Raw genomic sequence first — 21935 nt, forward strand, 5'->3', positions numbered from 1 at the left:
CGCTATGGATCAGCAGGAAAAGGTCACGGAATCGGGTGCTCCTCTGGTAAATTGCTGCAACTATTGCTACATTGATTATTGTCGTTGTTAAACTCTACACAAAGGATATGGACGACTTCTTTGGAGAAGGTGGTCTAAGTGAAGAAGAGAGATGTAAGGCTTAACGATTCCCAGGCGGAGCGATCAGTCGACTCAAACCCAGTTCTTGTGCTTGATTAGTATCGGATGTGGAAGGAAGTGGACAGAGCGATGTAGAAGATTCCGATGCCGAGAATGCTAGATCACCGTCTCCTGTCCGTTCACCTTCACCAAAACCGGTTTCAGCTGACGAACAGCGCGATCCTGACTATGCAGCCGAAGCCGAGCCAGAAGCAGAGATGTCAGTAAGAAAGAAGCAAAAACTACCATCTTTCAGACGACGAGAACGGACCGAGGAGGAAGAAGCAGAGTTACAACGTATTAAACAGGAGATACGAGAGAAGAAGAAGCGAGGCAAAAGCAGAGTGAAAGATGGTGAACAGGACGAAGAAGAAGACGAAAATGCAGAGCCACCGCGGCCTATGACAGAAGAAGAAATCAGAACAGCCAGTAAGTGACTTAATGAAGTTCATGAGGTCGTTGTATTAAGGAGTGTCGCAGAAATCATGGAGGAATTCGATCGAAACGTTGCAAAACTTCAGAATACTCGCAAAAGACGGAAGAAGGCAGATGAAGAAGACTTGGAACGAAGCATGGACGAAGAGTTGATGGCTCTTCGTGAAAGAATGAGAAACGCTGCAGATGAAGACACAATGGCAAATAACGAAAGACGGCCGGCAACTGCGAAACTCAAGATGCTTAATGAAGCAATGAATATTTTGACAAAGTAAATTGACTCAATGAATATGTCACATCATTGCCTGACTTATCGCGCAACTCGGTAGTAAACGAATTCAAGATAACATCCTCGACAACCAGCTATTGGATGCAATTCGTGTATGGTTGGAACCATTACCTGATCGATCTCTTCCAAGCTTGGATATCCAATCCCAAATGTTGGATGCTTTGGATAGCGTAAGGAATATAATTACTAACTATAATCCCGGATGGTGATAATGACTAGATCTTTCTTGTTATAGCTACCTATTGCAAGCGACCACTTGCGTGAAAGCGGCGTTGGCAAAATCGTTTATTTTTATCAAAAATCACCTCGAGTAGATCCTCGCATCAAGAGAAAAGCAGAACAATTAATTGCAAAGTGGAGTCGTCTAGTCATCAAACGCAGCGCCAATTACAGCGAACGACAGCATGAGTTACGAGAATACAGACATGAGGCGTATGTATTGACATTGGTTGTTGCATCCTTCGACGTTTATTAAACGTTTCGCTTTTACAGGGTTGCGCCTCGCGTTAAGCGGGTCAAGATGGATGCACCGGCTGAAAGGTAAATTCGCTACAAAAATCAAAACTAAAACGAGTTTTGTTCACTGACAAGAATGATTCCCGATTTTAGCTCTAATGCAGGTTCCTTGCGTCAAAGGTACCATGTTAGCATTCCACAAGCTGTTGCTCCCGACTACGATATTATACCGCAGAGCACGATAAAGGTGACGAGACACAAGACGAAAGAGGCAAGTCCCATTCACTCGTTCGGCAAAAGGTCGAATCTAAATTTTTTCTTTTCGTTTATAGCAAGGAGGATCTTTCAAGAGGTTGAAAACCACTATGCGCTCGCTCAAGGCGAGCCGAAAGTAACTGGAACAAACCACACATACACAGTCATAAATGTGCCTATATAGTAGTATTTGGAGTACTCGTCTCAACATACATAAACTCTATTCTTCTTTCCATTTCCGCGGGATGTTTTTCGTCGGCGAAACCACTGGATCAGAGAGTTTTGACCATTGATGGCAAATGACGAGATGAAGGGACGTTGCGTCCATTGGCTACGAGCGTGGGGAACTTGACAAAGTCCGCCATAGCTTGCAGCTTTTTCCATTTTTTTTTCCAGCCTTTTTCAGAGCACCAGAAACAACTTGAAGGGCTCATGAATCCGGAACTGAATGTCCAGGTGCCCATTTACGACAATGCGGCTGTCGAACATCAGCTGCGTGCTGATCGGGACGAAATGTTAGCTCCAGGTACGTTCCGAGCAGACTTGGCAATATTTCCTTGTTCCGAATCTAAACACTTTTGTAGACTTTTCGAGAGTCTTGGTTATCTATACTGGAGGTACCATTGGCATGAAGCACACTCCGGAGCACGGATATATCCCTGTAAGTCGAAATTGTATCTAAAAGAGGGTCGAAATCAGTTCCCGACCTAATATCCGAATTTAGTTGCCAAACTACTTGGCCAAATCACTCGCACGCTTGATACGATTCCATGACCCTTCTCATGGCCTTAACTCACGCTCAGCTTCGCAAGAAAACCTTGCTGACAGTGCGACTTTGAAAGATCAATTTACTTCCATTACAAATATGGTCAGACAAGTACAGCCAAGCGGAGAAACGGTGCTGACACACCTTCCAAGCCTGGTTACTCCAGTTAGTCTTTTCGGAAAACGCATTAGGTACTTGAAACATGCTCCTTAGTATGCTGTGTGGGGAAAGCTTAATGCGTGTATACTTTAGATACTCTATATTAGAATACGATCCACTTCTTGATTCTTGCAACATCACCATGGATGGTAATATCACAATATATTAAAAAATCCAAATGTTACTTACATATTTGTATATTCTACAGATTGGGTACGCATCGCGCGTGACATAGAAGCAAATTACGAACATTTCGATGCATTTATTGTTCTACACGGTACCGACACTATGGCGTATACCGCAAGCGCGCTTAGTTTCATGTTGGAGGACTTGGGGTAACTACCTCAAAGACGACTTGTTTGCCCAGAATTGATACTTATAAATCTATGTTAGAAAAACCGTTATCATTACCGGCTCCCAAGTTCCTTTAACAGAAGTCCGCAACGATGCTGTAGAGAATCTTTTAGGCGCGTTGACTATTGCCGGCCACTTTGTCATCCCTGAAGTGTGTCTTTACTTTGGAGATAAATTGTATAGAGGCAATCGCACAAGCAAAATAAGCGCTGTGGACTTTGATGCATTTGATTCACCAAACCTCCCAGCATTGGTCAATCTCGGAATTGATATCGGTAATTGCTCCGTCGACGTTCTAGAAGGGATCGATTCAAGCTAAATATGGAAGTATACAATACATTTAGATGTCAAATGGCCGCTAGTCCTTCGTCCTACGCATATCGCGAAATTCAAATCCCACAAAATACTGAATCGGAACGTAGCATCGTTGCGGTTGTTCCCCGGCATCAACGAGAGCACTGTTCGTGCGTTCCTTGCACCGCCTTTGCAAGGAGTTGTCTTGGAGACTTACGGCGCTGGCAACGCCCCTGCAAGATCTGATTTGCTGGCTGCGCTTAAAGAAGCATGCGATCGAGGCGTTGTCATTGTAAACTGTACGCAGTGTAGGAAAGGCCTGGTGACGGACTCTTATGCTACTGGACGGCAGCTTGCGGCTATCGGTGTCGTTGCTGGTGCTGATATGACACCAGAATGCGCGCTTACCAAGCTTTCATACTTGCTTGGCAAGATACCTGATGATCCACAACAAGTCCGGTTATTGATGACACGAAACTTGCGCGGTGAACTGACTGCCCGTGCAGAAAAGCAGCGCTTCAGCGCATCGGGCAGCCGTTCGCAAATTCTTTTGGACATTTTTGCCAAGGTATCAGCTCGCAGCAAACTAGCGGCAAAATCCGATGTAGATCAGAAAGTCATGTCTCTTGAAGAGGAGCAGTTGGCAGAAAAGATGCTAGCACCCATGTTACTCTGCTCTGCAGCCAGCGCCAACGATGTTCAAAGCATGAAAATGTTAAGCGATGCCATGGGCGATATGCTCAATCTGAACTGCGTGGATTATGAAGGCCGGAGCCCACTGCATATTGCAAGCCGCGACGGTAACATTGCAACTGTTGAATATCTACTGTTAAACGGTGCGTCAGTTCACGTACGCGATCGATGGGGTCACACACCTATTTTCGTGGCCGTTGTGGGAAAGCATCCTCACGTCGTATCCATGCTACGAAAGGCGGGCGCTCACTTGTCAGTCAGCGAACAAAGCGATATGGGACCCTCGTGGCTTAATGCTGTGCGTGAAAACGACGTGGAATTTGTAAAGATAGCGCTGGATGCTGGTTGGCCTGTTAACTGGGCCGAGGCTGTGGAAGGACGACGAGCGATAGACGTCGCAGTATGCTACGGACGTGTAGAACTTCTCAGACTTCTTCTATCACAACCCGACTGTAGAACAGACTTGGAAGATCGATGGGGTTTTACTGTAATCGATAAGCTCTCGTGGCTTGAGAAACAAGGAAGGAAAAGCATCGACCCAGAGGTGCTGAAAACGATAGCTGAGCTGCTTCGAGCAAAATAAAATTTGGCACACACTCCGCCCGCTAAGTCATCTTTCAGGGCCTCTCTCACTTCCTTTTTTTTGGGCTCATTCCCTTTCCGCCGAACCGAGGATATTTCAAAGAAAGTTTTCATAAAACGTTCGCCCAATCAGGATGCCGGCATCCACTATACCACGGCGATCCATACAGACCACCGAGCCATTCACCAACGTGCATTCAATAACGCCTGCACCGAAACTAAGCGCCGGTCAAACCAAATCCATCGACGCGACCATGCTACGATGTCCTACGACAAGTACAGCAACGTCATCGCCTCGCTCTGAGCAGGACAATGACAATACCTCAGAAACGTCTAGCACGGAAACCATGTCTGCCGAGTCTTGCGAAACCTTTTGCACTACTCGACAATACCCCTCGCCGTCCGAAAAGCCCTGCGACTCGTTTCCCAGCAGTGACGACCCACCGGTGCACCTCGATCGAATATATCAGGACAACCTTTGTGTGGAAATGCTAAGTCTTTTCGAAGTAATTATATGCTATTTGGACCAACTTTTTCAATGAATTCACCATGGTTTTGGCATAGACTTTGCTGCCGAGCCGAGAAAGCTACGAACGTCGCATGAACCTCGTGCGCAAAATCGAAGATTTGCTTAACGCTGAATGGCCAGCTCATGATATTCGAGTGCATTTATTTGGGTATTGTGCAAACATGGATGTTATCACAATACAATCAAGTTGACATGTATCCTATTTTATCAGGTCATCGGTAAACGATTTAGGGACAAGTTATTCAGATGTCGATCTGTGCATCACGACTCCTTGGCATGGGCTACGTAACGTACGAACGCTGGCAAAAATGTTTCGGAAATGTTAGTATAAAGCAAAGTTAAGGAGGATATTCAGCAGCTAAAAACGTACTTCCCCAGGTGGTATGCAAAACGTCGTCTGTGTTCCACGTGCCAAAGTGCCAATTGTGCGTCTATTTGATCCAGAATCGTAAGTATACTTTTATCTTTGTACAACATGTCGTCTGATTGGGATTATAGGCAATTGGCTTGCGATATTAACGTTAATAATACTCTGGCCCTACACAACACTGAAATGATCAAAACATATGTTGCCTTGGACCCCCGTGTTCGACCATTGATTATGATACTCAAACATTGGACAAAACAACGACGGATAAACGACGCAGGTACGCTGCAATTTCTCATTGATGAGCACACATCCGGTACTGAGCTGATATTTTCCACTACCCCCTAAAGCGAATGGTGGTACCTTGTCTACCTATACATGGACATGCATGGTGATTAACTTCCTCCAGATGCGAAACCCGCCAATACTACCCGTGCTTCATCAGATGGTCCAAGGAGAGGACGACAGTGCATTCTGTACGGATGTCGAATCTCTACGTGGTTTTGGAAGCAAAAATCATGAAAGCTTAGGCGGACTCTTGTTTGCATTTTTCCGACGTTATGCCGTTGAATTCAACTATGAAGAGCAAGTCGTCTCCGTCAGATATGGCAGATATTTGGATAAGCGAGAGAAAGGATGGCACATTGGACGAAACAGGCAGAGCTTATGCGTTGAGGAACCTTTTAACGTAACTCGGAATTTGGGCAATTCAGCGGATGAAGCATCCGTCAGAGGCTTGATCAATGAATTCAGGCGAGCATTCCACCTTCTGCTTGAACATGCTTCATTAGATCTCATATGTGAACCTTATCGGCCAGCGCTGCAAGAGCATAGTCCTCCAGACTTGAACTCGGTCATTAGCAGCCAATCCCTCGCACCACCACCTCCGGTTATGTTACCAGTACATCCTCATTCAATTGACACTCGTCGTCGTCAAAGCCAAATTTCGGAAGAAATGTACGGTCCAAATTCATATCCATTCAACACATCACCATCGGCGACATACAGTATTCCTTTTACGCAGCATAATCAACTCGCGGCCGATAAAGGATATCGATCACGATTCAATTCCTCAACAATACCAGCTCAGGCTACCACTAGTCCACCATTTCGATTACGAAATGCTCGCTTTAGTAGCCATCCTATGCCATACTGCACGACCATGAGCAATGGTGTACCCATCGCAATCACTATAGCTCTTCCGCCACCATCCTCTTACGCAAATCCGCAAAGCACTACTGCCCAAGGCGCACCAAACGCAGAGCGCCCTACGGTAGATCATATCTTTGCACGGTATACCAATCAACCAATGGATCAGACGGATGGAGGCTCTCAGCGACTGAATTATCAAGGGCGTCGCCGAAGTAGTGCTAGTAGCTACTACAAGCGCTCTCCATCAAGAAATCATCGTCGGCAATCCGTATTGTCCCAACGACGGAGATCAAGTACGGCTGAATGGCCTGCCATATCACCATCATCTTCCACAGTGAGAAGTACACCCCAGCCGCCACAGCCATCACAAACAAGATCGCGCCGCCGGTGGTCAACTGTGAAGAAGTCGACAGATGTACCCACTGTGCCAGTCAAACCTAAAGAGGTCAAACCGGAAGAGACACCTAAACAGCGTGGACGTTCACAGCAACAACAACCGCAGCAGCAGCAACATCATCATCAACATCAACAACAACAGCAACCGCAACTACCACAATCATCAAGAAATAAGAAGACAGGACTTAAGCAGAAGAAAAGTAACAAGTCGACGTCTGATAATAAGCGTTCATAGCACGTGCAGCACATACATACCTCTTTAATGTACATTATCTTTCACAAAATGAAGTTATTTGTTCATACCGACCAACAAAAGCTATTCGTATGATGTTATCTCCGTAATGGTTATAGTTGGGTACTTACTATCTTACACGTGGCAGGGATGCTTGTAAATGCGCGGATTGAACATATCTCATCGCTTGACGACAAAGAGCAACAAACGTCTCACCTTCTGACAAAGCTAACCTGTCCCTCATCCAGCGTATACATAGAGGCTATTGATAACCTGGATGTCAGGAAATAGGAAGAGAGGTACTAAGAATGCAAAAGACACAGCGATGCGTGACTTTAAATTAAGAGATCTTCCAGGCCTGACCTGTGGACACCAAGCTAACTATATAGGATATGACCGGTGACAGGGCTCACCGAACTGTTTCTCTCATTAGGAATGACTAACAATCAAGCATTGCTCCAAGCAGAAGCATCTCTGCCATCAATGGATGTGGAGCTTTCTGCTGCTATTGAGACATGTACAGAAAGATGCGTCTGCACTGTCCAGTTCACATGAAACCATGGTTTTAGAAGATAATCCGATAAAATACGACAACCATTGTATTCAATTGTATTTAAACTAAAAAGATCTCAAAATACTTGGTATGAATGTATGCAAAGTAAATGTAATAAACGTAAAGTTGTTGCCCAGCAGCCAAAGACGGAGGTGGGTGGGTTTCTCTGGTAAAATACGCAAATTGCGCACAGAAACTCCCGGATTTCGACCATATAGAGTCAAAAAAAAGTGAGCTGTGGTTTTAACTAACAGAAAATAGGCATAACTCGAAGGAAACGCGCGTTTAGCAAGGTAGCGAAAGCGCAATAGTGATTTACTGCGGGAATCCGAGTAGCGTGACTTCGAATTTGAGCAATGTGAAATGGGCGGTCAATGCCTTGAGCGCAAGAGCCATCCTTCCATCCCTCTTTATTGCTCAAAAAGAACGGAAGCGAGCAAGATCGCCATGGCGAACGACAGTGATCGTCTCCAAGCTGCTTGCCAAGGCGAAAATAGCGACCTACAAGTGGTTCGCAACGCTGGTGCGTTCCAGCAAGTCTATATCCCTCTGTTACTCCTTCGCCTCTGTGCTTTCGTCCTCGACGAGCTCTTTGCCTGCGTTGCTATCTTTCCTTTTGTTTCTCCAGTGCCTGAGGCCTTTGTGAACTACCACTCGGTTGTCAAGACTCCTATGGACCTGTCTACCTTGGAAACAAACCTCTTGTGCGGTCGGTACCAAAGTGCCACCGACTTCGTGCGAGATCTGCAGTTGATCTGGCAAAACGCCCAGTTGTTCCATGAACCGATCGCGCTGATCTACCAGCTCTCAACGCACTTGCAGACTGTCTTTCAGCAAGCGCTGGATGATATTTGCCGTGCTGCCATGTAAGTGTCCAAACTGCATGCTGCCCTTTATTTCGCTCATAAATTTATTCATGCAATTTTGGATGTGTAGCGATCGAACTTTGAAAGATCCTCGCCGTACCACCTTTCCCGAAGAGAGAGAGCATACATTTGCTGACATTAGCAATATGCGTATTGACCAGATAAAGTAAGGGTCTTGGATAGCACAACACGTGCACGTGATATACTAATCTTTGCTTCATTTTCCTCTTTTCTCTGCTGTAGTAACTTGTATTTTCTACAAATGATCGCGCCTGGTGAACACGCTGTGAAAGGCGCCCGTGGCCTCTCAAAGATACGTGAAATATACGATCATCTCAACGCGCCATTTATGCGCTATGTGTCAGCTGTTGACAAAGGCGAGCCTGTTGATGCTCTGCCTCCTTTCCCCCGCCTTTACATTGGCAAAAACCGGACTCTGCTTACGGATGCTTCTACAGACCCTTCAGGCCTTGTCGCCGTTCTTATGAACATTAACGTCAAGCCGCGCAAGGATTGCCTCCGTCGCGATCTCTTGGAGCTCATATCTAACGTAGTACTTGTCAAGCCCGTTGGTCCTATCCGCACGCTTGATTCTACTGTCATGGACACGCATTATCCATCGGATTATTTACCGAAGGCGTTCGTCAAGGTCAAAATCCTAAAAGTGTACAAGGACGTCAAGACTATCTTTACCGATTCCATGGAAAAGGCATACCTTCGGCGGGCCTACGCTACTCACCGTTTATCAAAAAGCATGGCTGATCTCAAAAGGTCTGGCGATCCGCAGGTTGCATCCTACTTTATGGAATCTATCCTGACTGGCCAAAATGTTATCCCTCAAGAACAAATCAAAGCTGTTGACAAGCTTGTCGTTATTGAAAGAAAGCGTTCGTCGCCATCTACCCAAGATACTAGCACCGATCCAAGCACCGAAGCTTCTATCACGGACGCGCATACTGAAAAGCGACACCGCTCCAACGTTAGCTCTGATGAAATGGTGTTCGAAGAGAATGCTTCCATGCCCACTCCTTCGTCTGACAAGACCGTCGCCTCGTCATCGACTCTTACCAATACCAATACAAACAATACCAACATTCATGATTCGGTCAAAACTGACGCCAGTGTCAAGGAGAAAGAAAATGCATTGGAGTCAAGTGACGAGCTAGGAGCTGAAGCTGAGGCGCCACAGAAAAAGGTGGTGCCCAAGATCAAACAGGAAGCCTCTGACTCTGGATTTGACTACACCCAGTATCTCGGTCCCGGAGACGAGGCCGCCGATCATATCCAGGATCTTCGTACACGCGAGTATTACCTCAGCAAAGCACGTGATCTTTGGAGCAAGGTGTTTGACATGTGCCAAAAGAAGAACGTGCCGGTCATCAAGGCTTCCAAGTACAAAGAGAACACATCTACATTCCCTAACGCCGAAGGCTTTTTCAAGCATGTTTATTATGTGCATAATGACCCAACTGTTGTTGTACAAACATTCAAGCGGATGACCATCACTCAACGCGCAACAGAAGTTGTCAGCTTACTGGAACTCCACAGCGAACCACACATGGGCCAGATTGTTGAAGTTCTACAATCTGATGACGGCGAAGTGGTTGGTCTTTCCATGCAACGATACCAGAAAACATTGAAACAATACACTCATATGCATTCGCACCATCGACTAACCGCATACCAGAAAATGGATTTAATTCTACAAATGCTCGGCTGCATGAAAAACATTCACGGAAAAGGTATTGCTCACCGCGATCTTTCCGAAGTCAACTTCATGGTGGACGAAAACTCCAAGGAGAAGCTCCAAGATGGAACTTTCAAGGCCGACTTGCGCCTCATCGACTTTGGAAAAGCGATATTTGCGACGCCAGACCTCATGAACAAATGGTGGGTCGAAAAGCCCAAAGTGAAAGGCGAATACGAAGGAGAGGTCCTGCCTGAGACGGACGATGAGCTCAAGGAGTGGTGCAAGAATTTGCCGTGGATCAAAGCGAAACCGGATCACGGATACAGACTCTATCGTTCTATCCAAACATTACCTCGTTCCCGTACTGATGAGGATGTCTTGCCTTACCTTGTGCACCCAATCGCGGAAGATCTGTATTCTATCGGTACTATTATATGGAAAGTATTTGCGGAAACAGAGCCTTGGCATGGAATCTTGGATACCGATTTGCGAGGACTTCGAGAAACTGTCAAAACTGACCATCAAATCGACACAGCATTGCGGCGAGAAGTATCTGGAGAGCTCAGCCGACAATTATTACAATTCTTCCTGCGCGCAAGCCCAACAGATCGCAAGTCAGCTGCTGAAGTCCTTGACTGGATGCAACAACCGGATATTCACGAGGGACTGATCAAGGAATGGACCGAGTTCTCGCCGTTGACCCGAACCAGACGCCACAAGACAAAATATGCCTTTGAAGAAGAACAATCACGCCAACAGCGTAGAAAACCTAACGTGACAGCAACTGGCAAGCGCAGAGGACGGCCACCACTAAATCCCGAAGACAGAAAGTCTGGACGGCAACCGTCAGGACGACCACGAGGACGTCCACGAAAGATCCTGCCTCTTCTTGAATCTACTCCTACCAGCACCACCCCTACAACTACCACTACCACTACCACTAACCCTACCCCTACCCCTACCCCTACTCCATCCCCACCTCATCCCATCGTCCCCACAACTAATCCCCTTCAATAAACTTAATTACTGTTGCTAACATATCATGAACAAAACAAATTTCCACCATAGTGAAGGGATCTCTATGTGAGAGAATGTTTCTGGTTGCAACTCAGTGTAAAAAAAATTTCATTGCTCCTCAACTTCTAACGGGCATCTTGACTGCATTGGAGTGGATCCTTGTCAAGCCCAAATATCTAGCTGAAATTATAGAAGGCTTGAAGTTATCGAGTCTAATTAGCTGGTATCCCTTATAGCGCAATTCAATAAATTACAAGGCTAACGAAGACATACATATCATAGCCAAACCAATGCTATAAATTGGCGGTATAAAGTAGTCGAAATTTAAAGCAGGAAGAAGGAAAGAAGAGGAGGAAAAAGCTAACGTGTACAAATGGTTCTGTCCTTCCTTCTAGTCTTCGTGGATTTAGTTATCTCTGACTGCATGTCTGTGCGTGCGTGCATGGGGGTGTAAGCCCGTGCGCGATGCCTCGCTAGGCGTTGCCTCTCCCAAAAGATGATGAACACAAGCAAGAATCAACGAACTTCTGCGTGGGCCTCGCTACAATGCAACTGTCATTACGGAATTACGCTTGTACTGGTGGTGAGCACTCAAGCAGATTGAACTAGAAGTAGTAGCTATGCGGGTTTTGTCGCAGGTACCTATATATCATTGATTCATCAAACATCAAGCAGTAAACGCAACAGGAAACCGATGATAATGAATAGCAATTGTGAAGCGGATAATATGGAGTAAACGAAAACCAGCTACTGCCTTGGGCTTGTACCAGGAGTACTTGGAAAAGGCTCAAGTAGTGGAATTGAGTGATCCGTCTACTGCATTTCCAGTAACGGTCGTGTTAGCGATGATAGTCTGGATAAGATTGATATCGTGGCTGTAGTCGTAGTAATTACGAGATCTTAAGATGAAGAATATGTTATTTGTCCGTTGATGTGTGCATTATTCATTCAAGAATATTACTATGCGCTTCAGGGGGGAATCCAGCGTATTTCATTTCCCATAGTGCATAGAAAAGATCACCACGAAGATTCTAAAGGGGAATAAGCATCGTCTTTACTCTATAGCTTTTACTTCGAGATATTGGTACCCTTTACATGAGCTAACAAAGGATATTGCATACTGAAAGGAGCGTGGAAATTTCAGGAATAAATGATACTTATATAATAGATAGGTTTACAGAATGGATTGTTTAAAAATAAGCCAAAGTGCCGAGAATCCGAAAAAGACAACGTATGATATCCATGCATATTAGCCTTACCAATTCAAGCAGGAAAAAACCACTATGAAGGTGGTAATGACAAAGGTAGAACGATAGAGGCAAGTGGCTAGTTTTTTAATCTTTGCTCTTGGAAGGCTTTTGTATATGTTTTTGCAATTCAGTTTTGTAATAGTAACGAGAATGAATGTAAAACATGATAAACGATATATGGAATAATATGTTACATGAAAAAGGGAATAGTAACCATAGTAACCATAGCAGCGAGACCAAAATGCGAAGCACTGAGGTATGTGCAGGTGTCGTGCACGGACCTGTCCATTCCTTTTTGGTCACTTTTGCCGTTGAGCACCGCTCTTTCTGACACTTTTCGTTTTGAAACGTATTTCCATAGCACAAGCCCATGATTATTGCATATATTACAGACTTTCCTTTATTATTGTATATCTGTAGAGATCGAAATACGGTATAAATATTATCCGTAACGCAAAACAAGTAGCTTTACGACCCGACAAGTGGATACTCTAAAAAATAACAAAAATGCGTGAACGGGGAATCGAACCCCGACCTTCAGCTTGGAAGGCTGAAATTCTACCATTGAACTATTCACGCCAGTAGTTCGGCGTCTCCATCCAGCATTACCATCACCAAGATTTTGCGAGCGATGACGTCATCATAATAACAGTCACATACGAGACATCACCATACCGGGTAAAATTGCTTTCAATGAACTCGTTCATGCAATTTGGCTGGTCGTTCATACCTATATTCAGCTCATTCACGCCGCTACCTCGTGCACCCGATCTCCTCCACTCAGGTTCCCCTCAGTGGAGTGTTTGTTGAAGGACTCGATAAAAAGTGTCTCGGTTCATACCCTAATCCCAAGACACAAACCAGTCTTTCCTTCCTTTCTTTTCTTTCATTCTTTTTCTCTCTTACTCTCTTACTCTCTTACTCCCTTATACAACATTCCAATGTTTGCTTCTTGTTCTTGTTCGTATCTTCAGGAACAGTCGACCTCTCAACTGCTTGCAATGTGCAAAACAGCACAAATATACTGGACTTCAGGACAACAAGGGATCAAGTTGGAAAAAGAGCGAACTGATCTGGCGACTGCTCGGAAGCTCGAGAAAGATTTGCCGCTGCCGAAATGCATCATACCATTCACGCCACTCACCTTACCGTTGCTCAACCTACTACTTCTCAAATTGCTACTTCTCAATCTGCCATTGCTTGTCGACGTAGTCGATCTATATCTATTGATGCTGAAGAAGAGAGGCGCATCATGGGAAACATTTGGATAAACAACGGATTGCTACTAGGAAGCAAACAACAACGTCTAGAACGTATGGAGGGCCGAAAAAGGAATACATTATATGTAGTATTTGCCTTTTAGCTTACTATAGTACCTGTTTCAGCTAATCTCGCGAATTAGACCCGGTGTCGAGAAACGTATGGAGATGATAACGTCACTCCTGGACGAGTATTGGAATACTTCACTGATTATTTGGGTCAAAGAGAAAAGCTAGGTCCGTCGGCAATAAAGAAAGCAAGACAAGCTCGGGCCCTGGCGTGGATGTTGATGTTAAACCAGGATACGATATATATGAACAACATATGAAAACTTTGGTTGACCTATGGACACAAAATGCTGGCAAAAGCATATAAGAGAGAAAAATTTATCCATCACCGAGATCAGAAGAAGTCAGCATGTTTTTAAGAGTGGGAATTCCAAAAGAGCCTTGCAAAAAAGCGTATGGAAAAGAAAGATCCAGGAATGAATACAATTGCAGAGGGACCAGCACATGCTCTAAGCAAAGTAATTTTAGATTGAGCTACGAGAAACAACGATTGTCGAGGTATTTTCCTTCTTCTTTAACCCTAAAATAGTTCGGCGTTAAGAGCGTTTATGAAATAACTATCAATATCCCACGAAATCATTTCGGGACAGACTTATACATGTACTAAGCGCAGCGTAAGTATGTGCGTGCCTGGCAAAATCTAACCTTGCCTGGATCAACTTCACCCTGGACAAGCGTTATATCTAAGCGTAGATCATGGGACACTGCAAAATCTGTAAAATCGGCCACGAGCAGGGTCACGAACAGAATAATGAAGGATATACAGCTCACCAAAGGAACTTCGTTGGATACTTCTAGCATTTGATGTAGACCGCAACCAGAAGAAGGGCAACAGAAAAGGCATACTGCCAAGCATGGCAGGCAGAGTAGAGAGAAGTTTACGACAATAAGCAGAGAACAAAGGCCACACTGTTTGTCGAATCGATGAATATACACTGGTGTACGAGCTCGTCGATTTATAGACCGGAATCAATATACCCACCAGCACCAGCGCACCTAGCAATCACATTTGAGCGGCTCTGCTAATGGTTGCCTGCGATATACCCCCTGCATGCAAAGTTCAGGCTTCATCGGCATCGGCTATATTTGTGCCTGCTATAAATGCAAGTGCCAATTCGCAAGTATATCCAATAATCACTTAAAGCGAGATTTCTCCCGTTTTAAGCATGATGATATCCAACGTTGGATTGGACGAACCAAAGAAGGGAATCTGGCATCCGCAAAAGCATGGAGAAATGCAGGCAGCTACGAGGAAAGAGAACATCTCGAGCAAACGCATGGAGCTCGCTGGTCCGAGCTCCATCGCTTAGAATATTTCGATCCCGTACGCTGTACTGTCATTGATCTTATGCATAATCTGTAGTTTGATACCGCAAAGCGCGTATTGAATCCCTGGAAATCGCTGGTCGATCCACGAACGAACAAACCTCTTCTTTCCAATTAAGACAATGAAAAAATTGGCCAGACAATTGAACGATACGATCCTGACATTTGAGTTGTACATAGCAAATGGAGAAGTCTCGGCTGGATGTATCAATATAGTCGAACATACCAAATAAGGCTTTTCGTTGTTATTCCACATCGTTGCGATCTGGAATTACTGGAGAGCTCCCTGAATGTTGGAAACGTTGCTGGTACCAACTGCCTCGGATATCATTCGATATCCGTATAACTTCGTATCAAATATAGCATCTACGATCAGATTTCCAGATCAATATGCTGCGTGTCTGATGCTTACTTCATGACAGCAAAATAGATGGAGCATAGCACAGTAGCACGACTCTGCGTTCGCACTAGTCTCATGATACTCCCATATAGCTCTCAATCGCTTTGGCTGATATAATGAGCAGTCAATTTCCTGTGCTATTCATTTACGTACCTTCATGTTTCGTAACTGTTTCATCGCACTGGTTTTCTCCATTGTCTCTTCTGCTCACGATGTATAAAGGCCCTAGACATTAATATTCTTTCAAATTCTGCTAAAACTAACAAGAATAGAGTACATTAGAAGCTAATAAAAACTTTGATGTATAGTCCTTGAAGATTTTATCGGCCTTTTGTGACGAGAAAGTATCGAGATGAATGTTTGGGATGAAGTTTTGCAGTCCATGTATGGACTTTTCCTGTAATAACTGCCATCTCATCAGCTATAATTCCAATTATACAGTGCAACATAAGCTAAGAAGTTTTTTGACTAATTCTGCAGTTACTAATATACAAAGAGCTGGAAACTTTCAGATGATCTGGGTCTGGATGGTTCGTTGGCATTATAATTAGTGCGTCGAAAACTATAGAACATTTTTGGCTGTTGATAAGATGCTCGAATATAATTACGTCTCAGGCAAATGACGGTACGTAGCAGTACTGGGACTCTGCAAGTTTTGAATGTTGATGTATGGTGCTGCAAATAATCCTTAAACGAATATAACTGCAATAAGCTTTTGCTGCCTTCATTCGGCCGATTGGTCAATCGCCACCAGCATTTTTAGCAAATGTGATTTTAAGGTCTGGCATTTGGGCACATTTGTATATCAAGAGCGCAGTGATTGGCATGTATCATGGAAGAGAGATCTTCGCTTTGAACGCTCGCATTGTTGGCAAAGGAGTCATTCTTTATTAGCTACAGATATGGAGCACGCTTAGCAAATCTAACCTGGGGCAAAAGTATGTAACACAAAAGAAGGGTCCTAAAGTTTGGCAGTAGATCAAATGACGTGAATTGCATCATCTGCAACGTTAGATAAGCCGAGATCATCGCATGGGATTTTCAAGGTGAAAGCTGTTGAATTTAATCGATATTGTTACAAAAAAAGAGAGGGAAGTGTCTGTACATATACAGGAATGCCAAGCAATGAAGGGAAATGTAAGGGGTGACGCGGAGGATGATAATATATTTAGATGACAAGGTTTTTGAGTATCTCAGTAATTGCCTTGACTGCTTTAAGAGTAGTCGCCAGGGACAACGCGTTCGCAACCATATTCAGAGCGACCAATGTTGCAGTCCGACTTGTTGGAGCAGCATCGAATGCAAAAGCGGTTGATGTCAGGTTCAACGAGATTCACCCAGTAAGAGTGGCCATTGCACAAGGTATCGACTTCGTTCTGTGAAGTTCTCCATAGTGAGCATTTATTTCATCGCTTTTATGTTACAATGCAAACAACATACCTTATAGTCGTATTGTCCTCCACCATCGGAAGCGCTGAGCTCGTACTTGTCACGGTTGATGCGACCTGTAACTTGCTGATATGTAGAGGTGCTCTTATAATGCGCCGATGCAATGAAGCCGCTTGGGAATTGACGAGCAGAGGGCGATGCTAGGTTAGACTGAGTGCAGAACGGGACAGCAGAGCCTTCTGTGCCTCCGATAGACAAGCCGGGTTCGCCTGGAAGGTAAAAGCAAAATTGCGAGGAAGACTTGAGTTGTATGTTTGTGCTTCGCTTTTCGAGAGGCAAAGCGTTCACAAGCGCCGCAATGCTGATCAAGAAGAGCAAGCAAGAGAAAGCTGTGGATTTGAACATGTTTGGAGCTTGAGAGAATAGAGAACTGGTGGCGATGAACTGGCTGGACGATTCATGTCTACTGCCTTTTTATATTGAAAGCGGGGACCTGAAGATGCCCAAGATAGATGCAACTCTATTGTTACAATGCTATATATGATTCTCCCAAAAATGTATGAATTTTCCAGCTCTGGTCCGAAAACAAAGCCTTATGACTATTTTACAAAAATATGCTAAAATGGAGAAAACAGTGGTGAAAAATAGAATAGCTCCGTCATGAGACACACCAAAATTCCAGCTTTTCGGCACTGTCGGTGATGTTTCCTCGCATGCGTGCCAAACGTCGCGCCATATTTAGATCATCCTGGTCTATCATTAAGACCATTTCGTTATCCTCGTCCCGATATTGCAGGCGTATAGTATTCGGCGCATTGAATTTAGCTTGAACTCGAGTCAGCAGATCATCGAACGTGACGTTGCTAGGGACTAGTAAGATCCGCGTGTCGTCATGGTGAACCTTGATTTTCAGTTTGGTTTGTGTTGCTAATCTTGGATCGGCGGTGAATTTTTCAGTTTTCGGATAACTGTCAACAACACCACCATCTTCCGGTGATCGGGGTGAAGAACCTTCCGTCGTTAATGCTGCAAGTGATCGATATACCTTGTCGAGCTCATCGTCGAGGTTGCCGTAATTGCTCATAGTATCAAAATCCTCATAATAATTAGCTTGGTTGTGCTGTGCCACCGGAACCGGAGGTGGCTCGGAAAGTTTGTAATCGCTACCGGTATAGCAATACTGTTTGCCAAGCGCGCCTTTTTCTTCGTACGTTGAAACAGAACCACTATCCGTGTGGCGCTCTCGGGTGTAACTATTATGATCCGCCAATCCTGTTATGGGTTTGCGCTGAGTAGGAGATGTTTCAACGGGGCTTGGCCCCTGCACCGGAGTCAGAGGCTGGTACCTTCCGTTACTGCCATTGTTATTGTTTCTGTTGCCATCGATATTTTGTCAGTCTCGTGTCTATCTTTGGCCGTCGGTCAGCAACTTTCCAGGACTCACGGCTATTCTTGGCATCGGCACTCGTGACCATATCTTTTCCTGGTCGCTTTACTGTATCTGGTGCGCTTTTAACGACAATAGAAGCATCAGGGTTCGAGTGCAGCAGATGACTGCGCATCGAATCTTGAAGATACTCTGCTTCTTCCGGTGAGAGGTACGAAACCGGCTCGTGTGTTCCCACAAGAGGCTTGGCGGTGCCAGCTGACAATGGGCCTCTGTTTTCTTCCAGAGCATTTGTGTAAAACATCAAGTCCGCTACGTCTCCAGGGTTCGGGTGGTTGGCGACGGGCGTAGGTAACAAGATCGAATTGTTTTTCCGGCGTGCACATTTGGTATATTCATAGGCTATTCCTAGCAACAGATCGTTTGCCCAAGGCTGCTTCAACTGTTCCAATTTGTGACGAGAAGGTCTGTAAAGTACTCCTGGAGGAATCGAATAAACAGAATACCCTCTCCCTCGATTTTGTATCGCTCGCTCAATGATGTCGTGCTCTCGCGTCATCCTTGCCTTTTGTGCATAATACAAGTCTGTCAAACCAGAATCGATTTTCCCCATGTACAGCTGACATATTCCGCGGTTAAATAATACTTCGCACTCGTACAGCCGGTATGCAAGACCCAATTGATGGTAGTTGATAAGGGGGTTACCGCGTAGCCTCTAAATCAGTCAAAGGTGAATGATTACAGCTGAATGAAAGCTGACCTTGTAACTTGGCTCCTAACCTTGTGTGCAAGGCTGAAATCCTGGTATGCATCAACCCATTCACCAAGAGCAAAGTTCGAAACTCCTCGTTGAAAGTATGCTACTGCAAAGTATGGATCTAATTTTATCGCCCGTTTAAATGCTGCCAGCTTGATGTCAAATGAATAAATCAAGAAATGCAATCAGAAAGCAAACTGGCTTACCGCACGCTGATGATCCTGGAGTGCTGTGAATATAAGTCCAATATTGAAATGCATTTTGCTATTATCGCCAATTTTCTGCGGATGGTGGCGGACACATTTGTGGTTAGCCTCAGCTTGGACAACGCGTAGAATTCCTTCTTCAGAGACTCACCATAAAAATGCGCAACGCTGTGTCATAGTCTTCCCGGTCATGTGCAATGCAACCATTGTGCCATTGCTCCAACTCGTACTGCAGTAGATCAGTACAAAACTCTCAAACTGACACTTTGAGATTAGTGAATACTTGCTTTGACTTCCATCGAGATGTTTATACTATTGAAAACGAGAACAAAGCTAAATACTACAGAAGAACCAACAAGAAAGCAGAAAAGACTGAAAGAAAAGTATCACCATTATTTTTGAATAGAGTCTTCTTTCTCGAATAATGGACGGCGACACAAGATTAATAGGCAATAATTGCAAACATTCTTTTTTTCTTTCGTTTTGGTTCTGCAGAAGCTGGCCTACGCGCTACAATGAGCCGTAATCCTGTTATTCACAGCGGAAATTCGTTCGATAATGGTATGGCTTGCATATATCTAATTTCTACATCTATTCAACTACCAGGCTTGGAAGAAATCAATTATCGTTCAATGTGACAGATTGGTAGCATCAATGTGCGCGTGCAGCGATCTTCATTTGGATCAGGTGATACTAGACAACCTTGCTACAAGGCGTTACCATTCCGCACAGAACTAACTCTGTACCTTGCCAAGGCCACGGCGATCGAATGGGTCAATAGTACAACATGTCGTACAATACAAAAAAGACCGACATGCTGCTACATTGACAACTTGCAGAAATACGATATTGAGTTCATCAACCGTACATTTTCAGCTTTGAACCTTGGCGATTCATTTACCACATATTCATTCATCTCCCTATGCTATGAGTTGAGAACTATCACAATCACACATTCCTGGTTCGAGATTGTCCACTTTTTTTTAATGAGCATTCTACAAACAGACCGAGCTTCGGACAGGAAACAAAAGCAGCCTGGAGTGTTTGATCATCCGCAATTATAGCGTGCATCGGTAAAATATTGTTGTGGTTCCAAAAGCCAGAATCCGCTTTCAAAAACATGGTATATCCGCCATTGTCCCGGCCACGCAGTGGCAACAAGCCTGTTTACAAAATAAGCTATTCTTATTCCTTGCAATCATAAAACGTTAGCCCGCATCGCACGTTCCACCTTCGCATGCCGGTAAATTTACTTGGGACCGCGGGTGTAAGGATCAGAGTTGCTGCCAAACAAATAAAAACGATACCCATCGATGTAGAGCATCCTCAAGTGGCTGCGCGGACAAGCTATATGTTTCTTAGTTCGTCCTTTTCCTCCAAACTTGCTACATATCCGTTTATCAATGATGTATGCGATGCATGGTCTATTTTGCTTCGTCCTTTTTTTTTTATCTTTGTACCTTTTACAGTTATGCATTTGGCCTAAAGATGAGAACATGGTCTTTCAAGGTCGATTTTTCCAAACAAGACACGTATTCGCTTGGTGTAGCTTAATGGTTAGCTAATTTTTTTCGACCATGCAAGGATATTTGCATTTAAATCTAATAGACCTATTTCAACTGATATGGAGCCTCGCTGTATCATTCTCACGAATATCAGCTTCTATCTGTGGCTATAGGCAGAGCATTCTCTTCTATCTGTTTGCATAAATCGAGCAAAACTATTATCAGGAAAAGAGATAACTTGCCCATCAAAAAAGGAATTATGAAAACGTTTAACGATAGCTGTGAGCACCAAAGAAGCTCCAGTATTTATAACCATTATGCAGCAGGGTAAAGTGAAATCTACCTGTAGGGATCTGCTAACCTGAAGGTACACTTAGCGCACCATGGGAAAAAAAATGTGCAGAAGATTTTCAACGATATGCGAGATTTATGCATTTTCAAAAGTTTTCGAAATCGACACCAATTTGCACCAAATTCAAACATCCCAGTGTGCATTTTGGGAACATTTTTGAAACTTCCGACATGGCTCGTCACCAGTTATATGCAATTGATCTAATCTGTTTCTCGCATTTTTCCAATACGTGAAGTAATCATTCACATCCTTAGTTATGGAATGGTGAGCAAGCGCGTCATTCTACCAACATGTGGATGCAGAGTAAGGACTTGTAGCTTAAATTACATTTTCCGTGCCTATGTGTAGACTCATAACATAGCAAAGCAACGAAAATCTCGCCAAAATTGGCCTGATCCAACGAAAATTAGTTCAAACTATTAGCAAATCATGCGTATTGATCTGGTGGGCAGGTAAAGCGAGGATGTTGACTTTGAAGTTATTACGCTTGACACAATAGAGTAAAAATAGCCTGACTCCATTTTCTTTTACTTTAAATTGACAGAATATGATGGACTCAGTAAGCAATACATGCTGAAATCGAAAAGGGTTTACTCACGTGGTAACTTTCTAGGATTTCGACAAACCTTCTTGGCGAATTCTTGGTATAAACTTGAGCATAAACATATGTTGCTCGCTTACTATTTAGAAATGGGTGCAAAGATTTGAAGTACCTGGTATTCAAAGCTCTGGAAATTCGGAAAAAGGTTCTATATTGGTACCTAAAAAATGAGGATATGTATCCTTGATTC

General features: G+C 44.2%; 6 protein-coding genes and 1 non-coding gene across 7 annotated transcripts; 4 read left to right on the forward strand and 3 right to left on the reverse strand.

Moving 5' to 3' along the window:
• Positions 1 to 4: 4 nt before the first annotated feature.
• VTP01DRAFT_10863 (uncharacterized protein) lies at positions 5 to 1734 on the forward strand (the record flags this gene model as incomplete). Its single annotated transcript, XM_069379272.1, has 9 exons — positions 5 to 46; positions 105 to 153; positions 220 to 588; positions 640 to 865; positions 924 to 1053; positions 1119 to 1315; positions 1376 to 1423; positions 1493 to 1610; positions 1672 to 1734. The coding sequence occupies 9 exons, from the start codon at positions 5 to 7 to the stop codon at positions 1732 to 1734; spliced, it is 1242 nt and encodes a 413-aa protein (XP_069239263.1).
• A 292-nt stretch (positions 1735 to 2026) lies between these two features.
• Positions 2027 to 4443, forward strand: VTP01DRAFT_10864 (uncharacterized protein; the record flags this gene model as incomplete). Its single annotated transcript, XM_069379273.1, has 7 exons — positions 2027 to 2120; positions 2179 to 2255; positions 2319 to 2551; positions 2613 to 2668; positions 2728 to 2854; positions 2913 to 3148; positions 3218 to 4443. 7 exons carry the CDS (start codon positions 2027 to 2029, stop codon positions 4441 to 4443), a joined length of 2049 nt encoding a protein of 682 aa, XP_069239264.1.
• Positions 4444 to 4576: 133 nt separating this feature from the next.
• On the forward strand, positions 4577 to 7121 carry VTP01DRAFT_10865 (uncharacterized protein; the record flags this gene model as incomplete). The annotated part of the gene is made up of 6 exons (XM_069379274.1): positions 4577 to 4948; positions 5007 to 5119; positions 5183 to 5292; positions 5350 to 5419; positions 5470 to 5618; positions 5689 to 7121. 6 exons carry the CDS (start codon positions 4577 to 4579, stop codon positions 7119 to 7121), a joined length of 2247 nt encoding a protein of 748 aa, XP_069239265.1.
• Positions 7122 to 8118: 997 nt separating this feature from the next.
• Positions 8119 to 11244, forward strand: VTP01DRAFT_10866 (uncharacterized protein; the record flags this gene model as incomplete). Its single annotated transcript, XM_069379275.1, has 3 exons — positions 8119 to 8537; positions 8608 to 8703; positions 8781 to 11244. The coding sequence occupies 3 exons, from the start codon at positions 8119 to 8121 to the stop codon at positions 11242 to 11244; spliced, it is 2979 nt and encodes a 992-aa protein (XP_069239266.1).
• A 1758-nt stretch (positions 11245 to 13002) lies between these two features.
• On the reverse strand, positions 13003 to 13073 carry VTP01DRAFT_t57. Its single transcript has one exon. It is a non-coding gene; the product is annotated as a tRNA-Gly (tRNA).
• Positions 13074 to 16762: 3689 nt separating this feature from the next.
• VTP01DRAFT_10867 (uncharacterized protein) lies at positions 16763 to 17342 on the reverse strand (the record flags this gene model as incomplete). Its single annotated transcript, XM_069379276.1, has 2 exons — positions 16763 to 16924; positions 16989 to 17342. 2 exons carry the CDS (start codon positions 17340 to 17342, stop codon positions 16763 to 16765), a joined length of 516 nt encoding a protein of 171 aa, XP_069239267.1.
• A 253-nt stretch (positions 17343 to 17595) lies between these two features.
• VTP01DRAFT_10868 (uncharacterized protein) lies at positions 17596 to 19586 on the reverse strand (the record flags this gene model as incomplete). The annotated part of the gene is made up of 6 exons (XM_069379277.1): positions 17596 to 18310; positions 18378 to 19039; positions 19105 to 19233; positions 19288 to 19362; positions 19439 to 19516; positions 19575 to 19586. The coding sequence occupies 6 exons, from the start codon at positions 19584 to 19586 to the stop codon at positions 17596 to 17598; spliced, it is 1671 nt and encodes a 556-aa protein (XP_069239268.1).
• Positions 19587 to 21935: the final 2349 nt, after the last annotated feature.

Source organism: Rhizomucor pusillus (assembly GCF_041956525.1).
Source record: "Rhizomucor pusillus strain CBS 183.67 unplaced genomic scaffold VTP01scaffold_9, whole genome shotgun sequence".
Taxonomy (NCBI): domain Eukaryota; kingdom Fungi; phylum Mucoromycota; class Mucoromycetes; order Mucorales; family Lichtheimiaceae; genus Rhizomucor; species Rhizomucor pusillus.